The sequence below is a fragment of the Zea mays genome, chromosome 1 (assembly GCF_902167145.1).
Source record: "Zea mays cultivar B73 chromosome 1, Zm-B73-REFERENCE-NAM-5.0, whole genome shotgun sequence".
NCBI classification, from domain to species: Eukaryota; Viridiplantae; Streptophyta; class Magnoliopsida; order Poales; family Poaceae; genus Zea; species Zea mays.
The window spans coordinates 306,557,613-306,569,574 of record NC_050096.1 but is presented as its reverse complement, the minus strand read 5'-3'; the positions used below and the strand labels follow the sequence as shown (position 1 = coordinate 306,569,574).

At 47.0% G+C, this 11,962-nt stretch overlaps 1 protein-coding gene across 7 annotated transcripts; it reads left to right on the top strand.

Moving 5' to 3' along the window:
* The first annotated feature begins 413 nt into the window (after nt 1-413).
* Nucleotides 414-7,628, top strand: LOC100273908 (PGR5-like protein 1B chloroplastic). 7 transcript variants are annotated; one of them, XR_002266991.2, is made up of 13 exons: nt 414-836; nt 957-1,078; nt 1,171-1,267; nt 1,390-1,490; nt 1,601-1,657; nt 1,762-1,838; nt 2,015-2,063; nt 3,029-3,139; nt 3,234-3,331; nt 3,431-3,506; nt 6,155-6,384; nt 6,726-6,952; nt 7,046-7,628. XR_002266991.2 is itself a non-coding variant. In XM_008669787.3 (11 exons), exons 1-10 carry the CDS (start codon nt 650-652, stop codon nt 3,498-3,500), a joined length of 969 nt encoding a protein of 322 aa, XP_008668009.1. In that variant the 5' UTR covers nt 414-649; the 3' UTR covers nt 3,501-3,506; nt 6,726-7,274. The 7 variants fall into 7 exon arrangements, 2 of the variants coding, with proteins under 2 accessions (XP_008668009.1, NP_001141772.2); XR_004856021.1 differs by having other exon boundaries at nt 419-836; nt 6,155-6,239; XR_561735.3 differs by having other exon boundaries at nt 6,726-7,274.
* The last annotated feature ends 4,334 nt before the right edge of the window (nt 7,629-11,962 follow it).

Genomic DNA, 11,962 nt, shown 5'->3' with positions numbered 1-11,962 from the left:
TTAATTTTTTTCAATCACATCAAATCCGTATGATATAGTAATAACCGAACAAGTTATAAGGAGAGGAGAGACGAGCCAAAACGGCTGCACTCAAGTTTTTGACACCATCGTGACGTCGACCGTCGCCATTCACCTCGACATCGAAGGTATGATCAACCAACACTAAAGACTACTTTGGGAACCTCAGATCCCCTTCGGGATTGGAGGGAATTGAGATGGAAATGAACTAATTTTTTCTCTAATCCCCTTCAATCACGAAGTGGATTCGAGTTTCTAAACTAGCCCTAAAGAAAGAAAACTAGACGAGGACGAGGCTCATGCATCTCTAAGTATTGCTCGCAATTCGAACCAATTTCGTCAAAGAAAAATCCATAGGATATAGCAGTGATCTCCCACCACATGACAAGCGTCGAGAAAGCCGCAGGAGCAGGAATGGACAACGGGGACGCTCTCCATTCTTCTTCCCCTCCTCCTCCACACGTCCAAAAGCCTCGTCCTTCCCACTTCCTACCCATCATATCTCCATCCGCGGTTCCGCCCAGCTGCTCCACATCTCAATTCTCACCACACACACGCACACACACTATCGTCCAGCAAGCTCGCTGTTGCTTGCCACCCACCGCCTCAGCTCGATCGCAACGCGCTTGGCATGGCGTCCGAGGTGTGGCTATCGCCGGCGTCTCGCCTCCCATCCCTCTCCAACGCACCACCTCGCTTACGCTCCAAGCCTGCCACCACAACCGCCTCTTTGCTCTCTCCCTGTCCCCGCCCTGCCCGCGCCCTGCCTGTGCTGCGTGTCCGTCGCCGCCGCCGACTTCGCGCCACCGAGCAGCAAGGTCTTCCACCGGGTGCACTCCACCTGTTCGACTTAATTACGCACAACTTAGGCCATCTAGTCTACCAAAGCATAGCATAGCATAGTACAACACTCATAGCTTGTGGCTTTGATCCGGCAGGCCAGGTTCAGGAGCAAGATGACGAGGTGGTGGACAGGAACATCCTCCCCTACTGCAGCATCGACAGGAAGCAGAAGAAGACGCTGGGAGAGATGGAGCAGGAGTTCCTGCAAGCCCTCCAGGTACCCTACAACAAGGACATGATTTTCAGCTTCTTTGATATGATTTCGCTTCACGTCTCATCATTGATCGCCCCCCCCCTCCAATGGACCAGGCCTTCTACTATGACCAGAAGGCCATCATGTCCAACGAGGAGTTCGACAACCTCAAGGAGGAGCTCATGTGGGAGGGGAGCAGCGTCGTCATGCTAAGTAAGCATTTTTAGTTAATTTGCTCCACTAACTGCCTGCTCTCAAGTCCTTGAAAAAAAAATTAATGCTAACCCCCAAGGTGTGGCGTCGATACAAACTACGTTCCTGTGTGTTGTTTCCAGACGAAGATGAGCAAAAGCTTTTGGAAGCTTCCTTGGCCTATACCTCCGGCAACCCAATCATGTCTGATGCTGAGTTCGACGAACTGAAACTTAGATTAAAGGTTTGGCCTCTCCTTCCATCCTCTGCATGTACTGACAAGGATATATACACGCTTCATGTCCACGTTCTCTGATCAAGTTCTCTGCTACTCTGTTTGGTCACCTTCTTTAGACAGACGGCAGTGTCATTGTGAAGGAGGGTCCCAGGTGCAGCCTAAGGACTCATAAGGTAAATTAGTGTTTTAAATCTATTAGAACTGGAGTTATGTGTTCCAACGGCTGGTTACCTTTTACTCTGTGCAAGTATTCTGATATGCGTCCTATATCGTATAGGTGTACAGTGACTTGAATGTTGACTACCTAAAGATGTTCCTCCTAAATGTTCCAGCCACCACCGTAGCTCTGGGACTGTGAGTTCATCCTCATTCTTGGATCCTTCATCCTTATACTTAAATCTTCTTTTATTATATATCTGTTACTGTTCCAGTTATTCTTTTACTTACTTAAGCTAGTACTAGTAGGCTTCAATTTGTTGTGTCTGTTCACCCTCTTGACGAATATCTAACATTACTTTCCTTACATTTAGGTTCTTTTTCATTGATGAATTGACTGGTTTTGAGATCAATGTGTTCCAGGTCAGTGTCTTCCTGATTCAAGTACAGTATTTCTTATCCAATTTCATACTAAGCTATGACCAAATATGCGATACATCCTGATCATCCCTGAAGGTAAAACATAACTTTAGATAAAATATCAATAAATTAGATCTAACATGCATGCAAACATGCAAATGTATATGGGTAGTTTCCCAACATAACATGTAATGTTTTTTTAATCATACTTGATTTATATAGAGATGTAATTTATCCCATGGTGTCTAAACTTGAGTCGCATTTTGTTCTTGAATGTGACAAGTCAAATGTGAACGTGTTGGCAAGGATGAACATTGTTTTTGAACTTGTTAGTATTTATCTGTAATGTCTATAAGTACCGCAACGGTAGTCGTTAGAACTCTCCCTTTTATGTTATGTCCAATTCTGTCGCCCTATAAACGAGGCAAAGTGTGCATTGATTAATATAAACGGAGGCAATGTAGAAACAATAGTAGCACCTAATATAAACAGAGGCATTTTTACAACTTTGTTCTGAACGTGAACGTCTTGAATCCGGCACAGGTTTTAGGCATTCCTTTGCGTGCTACACTGGCATGCAACAGCAACATGCTGTACAGGTGGTGCACTCCATTAGTTTTTATGGCAACGACAATCAATTTTTTTTTAAATGACAATTATTCTTGGATAGTAGATATCTTGTATACATTTGTTTAGTTTGTTGCCTTTTCTTTTCTCCTAAACATTTTAATTAATCACTAATTACTTAGTTATTGCAAGCACTTCAAAAATGAAGGGCCAAAATTTATTTGAGATATTACCAACTATGAGGTAAGGGAGTACCTTAGCAAGAATGACCACAATTTGCTTATTAATATGCATTCTTTGCTCTCTGCTGGTTTCTGGATAAAAAAATTATTCATGCTTAAGTCATTGGTCAAGATCCACATTCTTCTTCTGCTAACTCTGCATCTTCTTCAATAATGCAGCTGCCAGAGCCTTTCGGATTCATTTTCACATGGTTTGCTGCTTTGCCCCTAATATTGTTCTTAGCGCAGTCATTGACTAAGGCTATAGTCCAGGATTTTTTAATCCTTAAGGTATGTGTTGGTCGTGCCATCCATTGTTCTTTATGACAGAGAATGTATATTGAAGTAGAAGGGAAACTGATGATTTTATTTTTCTGGGGATCAGGGGCCATGTCCTAATTGTGGTACTGAAAACCTTTCCTTCTTTGGGACTATACTGTCAGTCTCCAGTGGCGGTACAACAAACAAAGTGAAATGTGCAAAGTATGCCCCTTTATCATAGATCGTGTTATCTAGATTCGTGTCTACATTCTTCATGTGCTTATTTCTAAGAAGCACACGATTGCAATGTTCTATTTCCAGTTGCAGTACCGAGCTGGAATATGACTCAAAATCTCGGGTGATCACACTTCCAGAAGCATCAAATGCATAAACATAGGTACGAGTCTACAGTTTGCAGCATATATATATTGGAAAAGACTACAAGAGTTTTGCCATAATCTTTATTAGATGAAGAAAAATAAAAAAAAGGTGGTACAGACACTGTTAGATTATGTGTGTGTGGGGGGCCGACACCACTGTTGGGCTGCTGGCCCCATTAAGGTTAGGGTTCTGTATCTATATATGTAACCACCACCTCTATTAATATCAATCAAGCAGTTTACAATCCAACATGGTATCAGATTAGGGTTTCCTCCCTCCCACTCTACAGCTGCCACCCACCTCTGTGCAGGCCGCCGCTCACCACCTCCCGCGTTGTTGCCCCTGGGAGCCTATTCCTTCGCTCCCGGGGGCGGCCCCCACCCTCCTGTCGCCGCCGGGCCTCCACCCCTGGACGTCGGCCCTCTCCACCGCCCATGAAGCCGCTGACCGCCGCTTCTTCGGCAGCCGCGCCACCGGCCTTAGCGCCCTGCAACCCTCCCTCTCGCGCACGCAGCCGAAGCCGACCATGGCGAGCGCGTGCATCCGTGGGCCCATCCTACCCCTAGCGCGCCCCCTCCTCCGCGTCGCCGCCCCTGGTGTGCCCCCTCCGCACTGACGCACTCTGGCGCGGGCCCTCTTCCCATGACAGCGCTGACCACGGAGCCACGCTGCGGCCCTCTCTTCCGCAAGCCCCAGTCGCCGGCCATCCCAAGGCTGCCAACCCCCCTCCTTTGCCTTTGGGCACCCTCTTCGCGTCGGCAGCACCTAGGCGTAGGCCCTCCTCCATCCCACGCGAGCAGCCACCGCCGGCTCTCCTGGTGCACTTCACCCTCCTGCCGCCGTCGGGCCTCCACCCTAGGACCTCGGTCCTCTCCACCGCCCATGAAGCCGCTGACCGTCGCTTCTTCGGCGGCTGCGCCGTCGGCCCTAGCGCCGCGCAACCCTCCCTCGCGCACACAGCCGAAGCCGGCCATGGCGAGCGCGTGCATCCGCAGGCCCCTGCCCCTGGCGCGCCCCCTCCTTCACGCCGCCGCCCCTAGTGCGCCCCCTCCGCGCTGGTGCACTCTGGCACGTGCCCTCGTCCCACGACAGTGCCGACCACGGAGCCGCGCGGCGACCCTCTCTTCCCCAAGCCTCAGCCGCCGGCCATCCCAAGGCCGCCGACCCCCCTCCTCTGCCTTTGGGCACCCTCTCCGCGTCGGCAGCACCTAGGCGTCGGCCCTCCTCCCTCCCTCTCGCGCGAGTAGCCAGCGCCGGCTCTACTGGTGCCCTGCATGGTCTGCTCACCCCCAGCTTTGTGGTCCAGTGGTGGACCGACGAGCAGCGGCTCTAGTTGGAGTGCCCCCTGGTCGGCTAGTGCCCATCGTGGCCGAGTTGCCGTCGTGCTCCCCCTTGGCCGACCAGATCTAGGGTCGACGCCACCGCCACCTAGCCCCCTGCACCGTGGCCCACGCCCGGCCACAGACACCGTCATGTTCTTGCTCCGGCGTGTAGGCTGCTGTTTGCCCTCGCCTGAGACGCCCAACAGTGCCTCCTCTCCTTCAAGCTTCCTCCGTCGTCGGCGTCATCACCCCTTGCCAGGTCCGGCGTAGGCCCCTGCCCGACTGGACCCGTCCCGTCGCCCTCCCCTTCATTGCTTTCGTTGGATCCATCACTGTCGCGGCCTTCCCGGTCGGATTCATCATTGCTGCGACCTTCCTGGCTAGATCCGCCTTCCCTTTGGCCAGATCGCTGTCTTCCTGGCTAGATCCGTCGCTGTCGTGGCCTTCCCGGCCGGATGCACCGTTATCCCTTCTATTCTGCCGCGGACGCGGCCACCATGACCGACGCTGTCGTGTGCGCTGTCGCCGGCCTCCCTGGCGAGGCTCCTCGACGTCCGGACGATCGAAGATGCAAGAAGGTCGGCCTGTTGGTACTCTTTTGTTGTGTCGCCCCGCCGACCGTTGACGCTCAAACGTCGACCCCTCCCGTTGACGGTCACCTCGACTTCGTCTACCTCGGCATCCAGGGGCTATCGTTTTCTTGGAGTCCACACCGGTTTACTCTAGGCTCTAGCCGCAACATTCGCACCCTCACGACGCTGCGACTGCGAGGGGATATCAACCCGTCGGCTCCTACCTTCGGCTTCTACTCCAGTCTCATCGTGTGTGGTGCCCCCGTTGCGATTACGGGGGATGTTAGACTATGTGTGTGGGCCGGCACCACTGTTGGGCTGCCGTCCTATTATAGTTAGGGTTATGTGTCTATATATGTAAACACCACCTCTATGCAATATCAATCAAGTAGTTTACAATCCAACAAACACTACTCAACAAAAAGTAATCAAAGCGCTTCAGCAATGGTGACCTGGAACGCCAAAAGATAGGAAACCATAAACCACACCCAGCCAAAAAAAGAAACTGGCTGAAGCGCACTCCACAAACCGCCCGTACCAGCAGCCGAACTACTGATGACATTAGAAGCTGAACCAAAACCGACTACTCTGTAGCTGTGCCAGGTTGCATAGCCAAATTGTATTGGGTGATGTCACATTTACATAAACTTGCGGCTTCACTTGGGCATCTAGTCTTTTGTTGGAAGGTTCTTCTATTACGCTGCTTCCAAATATGCCACCAGAAATAGATTATGATTCCATCGAACACTTTCTTTGTTGACTTATCACAGGTGACTCTACATTTACGCCAGTAACTATAAATGGATGCTCTTTGGTCTATATTCCAAATGTGGGAGACATCACACCAGCTTTGAAGTATTGCCCGTCTCCATTGTGAACACTCTGCAGCATATGTAGCAGATAAATGAGTGAAACTATTTGTACTGCCTGCTCTGCAAATTAGTATGAACACCCCTCAAAAAGATTTGGCCCACACTCTGGTCTCTCTGTTTGCAGCTGGGTATGAAAAAAATGCACAATCTTATACCATTGATGTTTAGCTGTTGCTTTGTAGTCAATCCAGTAAATAGGCTGTGGGCATGTACAAATAGAGTTACCTGTTAATTTGTTGTTCCTAAAATGTATGATACATAGACTGCATTTCAGTTGGGACATATAACACCAAAGCAATCACAATGAAGTGTCTGTTATATACTATGGTGCTAAAGAGCCCACCTATGTTAAAGCGAACTTCTGATCTAATAATATAAAATTAAAATGTGGTCAAGCGCATGCAAGATGTACTTTGTGCAGTCTGACGATATAAAAATCTGTCATTTTATTTTGATTTCTTCTTTTCAGGAACAGGGAGCTCCAGAGCTTGTGAATTCTATAGAATAAAGGTGGTTGTCCGCACAGTATAGCAAACTGCGAAGCCTGCAACTACTAGAGTTTGGTCTGTAGCAGGCTCAGTTGGGAATGTGTAGCAGAGCATGATCCATGGTGTGGATGAATTGCAGAGTACTGTGCTGTGTGTGTAGGAAGGAAAAGCTGCCGCCTGCCGATTGTGCAGTCAGTCTAGTACGTTGGTATGCGACCATCTCAAGTCTGGGCTTTGATTTTAAGCAATGATTTTTGGCAATGAATGAACAAGCTATCTACTGTACACTGTTTTTGTACAGTTATGTTTGCAAGGCCCAAGTCTACTGAACGGCCACGGCCAGGCTGACTGATGACCTGAAGCCCGGCCCACGGCCCACGGCCCACAGCCCAACTGGTTGCACATACTGCGAGAGAATTTCTCTCAACCAAGCGTCTGCATCTTCCTTCTCTAGCTTGTGTCATGGAGTATATGCATATGCATCCCTGACCTCTTTCATGCATGCATGTTTAAATGACTTTGTTCCTCAAGCAACCTGCAAGCAGAATTAATACCATTCCAAATCGATCGATGAGCAGAATCAGAATTAGCGAGCATTTTGCATTGCTCCACCAAACAAAAAAATTCGGCCACCTCAATGCACTAGTAGGAAACGGAGTTAGTCCTGATTGAGAACCCGAACTACGGATTCAGGACTAAAGAGCACTTTAGAGGCTTTTTTTATTTTTTGCACAAGTTTCTCTCCACCCTTGTGATTCCTGGGACTCAAACTCATGAGCATTGTCTTGTATATGGGATTAGATGATGCTCTGGACCGATCTATTAGATCTACTGGACTTTCAATTTATTTTGGTCTAAAGTTAAGTAATATAATTATATGCGTATGGATCATTGCCCCCCGTGTTGGCGTCTTTTTCGTCAAAAAAACAGAAGTTATCTCTAAATCCTGCTCGTGATGAATGAGACCTTGGGGAATCTTTCCGCGGGAGCGCGGCGAGTTCGCGATAGGCGGTTGGACCGTCAACGCATCTGTGCGTGCAGGCAACTCCATTTTTCTCTACATGCACGTGGACCATCCGCGTGGAGGTGACAGACCGTTCGTGATGGCGCTGAGAGCTTTTTGAATCGCCTGCATAACTTGGATCTCGCCTCCCGGGAGAGACACCGCCGGGAGGAAATATTATAGGGTCGTCTTGGGATCGGCAGGCCACCCAAGACGTCTTTAGACAACGCCGTGCCGAAGAAAGGTGAAGATTGAGGTGGGGAACTATAACTAGTGCTAAATTACTCCCACTCCTAATGCATAAGGTAGATTTGGTTTGATATATCAATTTTTGTGTGTTTCATTCGGTCGTACCCCTTCACACACACACACACACACACACACACATATATATATATATATATATATATATATATATATATATATATATATATATATATATATATATATATATATATATATATTGTACTCGTTTTTAGGTGGTCTCAAACAGTTTCCCAACAAGATTTGTTAAGATAATCGTGTAAGGATAAGGATTTAAGCCTGACTCAATCTAATCGCGGATTGTCCGAGCTATACCGTGGACCATCCAGGGCATGGACCCTCCGTGCCACATGGTCGGACCGTCCAAGTACCAAATCTGGTGCTCAACACATGCCCCCTTGCCTTTTGGTGTAGCTTAGCTGGTACAAGCTTTCTAATTAACACAACTCGATGTGACAATATCAGTCTTCTAAGCATTTTCCCATACACTAGGACTAGGATGGTATTGCTTTTAAAAACGATCATTTAATGCCTTGGATAATTTCTAATCTTGTAAAGTTTCTAGCATTTATGCATTGCCAGAAATGACTTGTGTAACTTTGTAACCCAGCTTGGGGACCATTTGCCAAATTTTTGCTCCTGCTCCTTAACGACAAGATTGTCTTCTAGGCCAGATCTCTGACCTAAAAAGCCTTAGCCTTTACCTTCTTATTGTAGGCTTTAGGAAACTATAAGCATATCTTTATCAATCTCCTTTAGAGCCTTCATCCTCTTGCCAGTCACCTCATCAACATTATCTGTCATTAAATCATGATAGTCACCAACAAATAGATCATTTTTCCTAGCAAACCTGATAGCATTCAAGCTTATCTCCATAGGCAAAACAACTTATTGCCCATATACAAACTCAAAAGGAGTAACCTTAGTAGCATGATACTTAGATATTCTGAGTCCATAAGGCCTCAGACAAAACTTTGTGCCAATGCCTAGGATGATCATATATTTTCTTCTTAACAATCAATGTCCCATTACTTGACTAAGTCTGACCATTGACCTAAGCATAGTATGGAGATGAATTGAGCAACTTAATCTTATTTGATTTAGCAAACTCATGAACCTCTTTAGACATAAAATAAGTCCCCTATTTTGTAGTCAAAGTTTGAGGAATGACGAATCTATTGATAATATGCTCAGTTACAAACTCAATTACCACCTTATGTGTCATGTTCTTCAAGGAAACAACTTCAGCCCATTTTGGTGAAATAGTCTGTCGCGACTAATACAAACCTATGCCCCTTGGACGACGAAGGATGAATCTCGTTCATAAAGTCTAAACCCCATCCTCTAAAGGGATTAGGCTTGATGATGGTATGCAATTCGGTGTCAGGAAAATCATCTATGTATCACCGATTTTTTGACACACTTGACATCCTTTATAACAATCGATAATCATATCAGGCCAATAGAATCCAACCCTTCTTAAAAGCCATTTCATCTTTGGAGTCGATTGGTGAGTACCACAAATGCCTCCATGTATTTCGGCCATGGCTAATACAACATCATTAGGGCCGAAGCATTTAAGCATAACATCGCTAGGATTTCAACGATAAAGTTCATCATTAATGAGAACATACTTAAAAGTTGTCCACCGAATACTCCTATCTGCTCTAACACTAGGGTCTCGTAAATAAGTAGTAAGGGGTATCCTCCAATCAACCATATCGGGCGTATCCTCGGCTGAGTTCCCTAAAGCCATCACTATGATGTTTCTATCAACGACGAACAGTCCGACGACCTCACCTAGGCGGTTCGGTTCCCAAACAGCGGACAATCTGGTGACCATGCCCGGATGGTTTGGAACCTGTGATCTTGGCCTTACAGCACTGACTATCGAATTCTAAGAAATATGGAATCTTCCTTTGTTTATCCGAACCTTGAAGCCTCTTGTGCCATGCCATTATTTCTAGAATTCTCAGTCCTAGATATTATGTCGAATGTTATTATCAAAAGAATGTATTATGTCCCAACACCTTTTGAGATAATTATTCAAAGTACCATATAAGAATTGATATTCTCCTGAAATTTGCTGGACAACTAACTAAGAATCACAAAAAACTTTTATATCTTTTACTCTCGTATATCCTAAGAGCTCTAAGCCGAACAAGAGAGATTCATATTCGTCTTGATTATTAGTGCAATGAGCTTTCAATCGGCTAGAGAAGTCAAAAGTGGCACCCCTTTGTGAAACAAGCATGATGTCAATTCATTGTCCTTTATTACAACCGATCCATCAAAATATAAAGGCTAGGGAGTAACTGTTGAAAGGGAAATGTGCCCTTGGGCCATTTCTAAGTATTTTGGTGATTAAGTGTCCAACACAAATGGTTTAAGTATTAAATCGTGCCAAATGGTGGATGAAGTGTAAATCAACACAAAGGTATGATTCTAGACTTAGTACATTGGTTTTTGTGTACTAACATATTTGTCTAAGTGCTAGAATCAGAGAAAAGACAAAAGGAAAAAGACTTGGCTGGAGCAGCCAAGACTCTGCGCAGTCTGGGTGCACTGGACTGTCTGGTGGTGCACCGGACAGTGTCCGGTGCGCCAGGCTGGAGTCTGGTCAACTGGCTGCTCTCGGGAATTCGTCGGCGGCGTACGGCTAAAATTCACCGGACTGTCCGGTGAGCCAACGGTCGACCGAGCCAACGGTCGGCCACGCAATCCGCGCGTGACGCGTGGCCGAGCCAACGGTCTGATGGGGGCACCGGACTGTCCGGTGTGCACCGGACAGTGTCTGGTGCGCCAACGGCTCCAAATCTTCAACGGTCGGCTGCGCCAAATTAGGAAGGCGATCTGCACCGGACATGCTACATTGACTGTCCGGTGGTGCACCGGACTGTCCGGTGCGCCACCCGATAGAAGGCAAGAATTGCCTTCCCAGTTTGCTCTCAACGGCTCCTAGCTGCCTTGGGGCTATAAAAGGGACCCCTAGGCGCATGGAGGAGTCACCCAAGTATGCTCTGAACATTCTAAGACTCCCGCACTCCATCTTCGCACACTCGATTGACATTCATAGTGATTTGAGCTCCGTTCTAGTGGTGAACTTGTTGTGTTTCATTTGAGCTCAAGTCTTGGCTTGTGTGTGTGCGTATTGCTGGGATTTTTGTGTGTTGCTCTTTCCCTCCCTTACACCTGTGTTTCTTTGTGATCATCATTTTTAAGGGCGAGAGGCTCCAAGTTGTGGAGATTCCTCGCAAACGGGATATAGTGAAAGAAAGAAAAACACCATGGTATTCAAGTGGATCTTTGGATCACTTGAAAGGGGTTGAGTGCAACCCTCGTCTATTTGGACGCCACAACGTGGAGTAGGCTAGTGTTGTACTTGGCCGAACCACGGGATAAACCATCGTGTCTCTTATGCTTGTTCTCACTGTGACTATTGTGCTTCGCAAGAGCTCGGTCCTTAGCCACTTGATTTCATTGTGCTAACACTTAATCAAGTTTTGTGGCTTTAAGTTTTTATAGGATCACCTATTCACCCCCCTCTAGGTGCTCTCAATTGGTATCAGAGCCGTTCTCTTCACGAAAGGGACTAATCGCCCGAAGGGATGGATCCTAAGGGAAAGGGGATGGTGATCAATGACAAGGAGAAGGAGTCCTTCATCAATGAGCCAAAATACGACAAGCCCACTGACTCGGGCTCAAGTCACAAGAAGAAGGATGGGAAGAAGAAGAGGCGCATCAAGAAGATAGTCTACTACGACAGCGACGAGTCCTCTTCTTCCCAAAGAGACGACGACAACGAGAAAAAGAAAACGGTCAACTCAAACTTTTCTTTTGATTATTCTCGTATTCCGCAAAATTCTAATGCTCATTTGCTTTCCATTCCTCTTGGTAAACCTCCACACTTTGATGGAGAGGACTACGGATTTTGGAGTCACAAAATGCGTA

What these genes read in the sequence shown, in the direction of transcription:
- LOC100273908 (XM_008669787.3), top strand. Translation starts at nt 650, where the DNA reads ATGGCGTCCGAGGTGTGGCTATCGCCGGCGTCTCGCCTCCCATCCCTC. An exon ending in AGTTCCTGCAAGCCCTCCAG is followed by an intron (nt 1,079 to 1,170) that starts GTACCCTACAAC and finishes CCAATGGACCAG; the next exon opens with GCCTTCTACTATGACCAGAA. An exon ending in AGGATTTTTTAATCCTTAAG is followed by an intron (nt 3,140 to 3,233) that starts GTATGTGTTGGT and finishes TCTGGGGATCAG; the next exon opens with GGGCCATGTCCTAATTGTGG.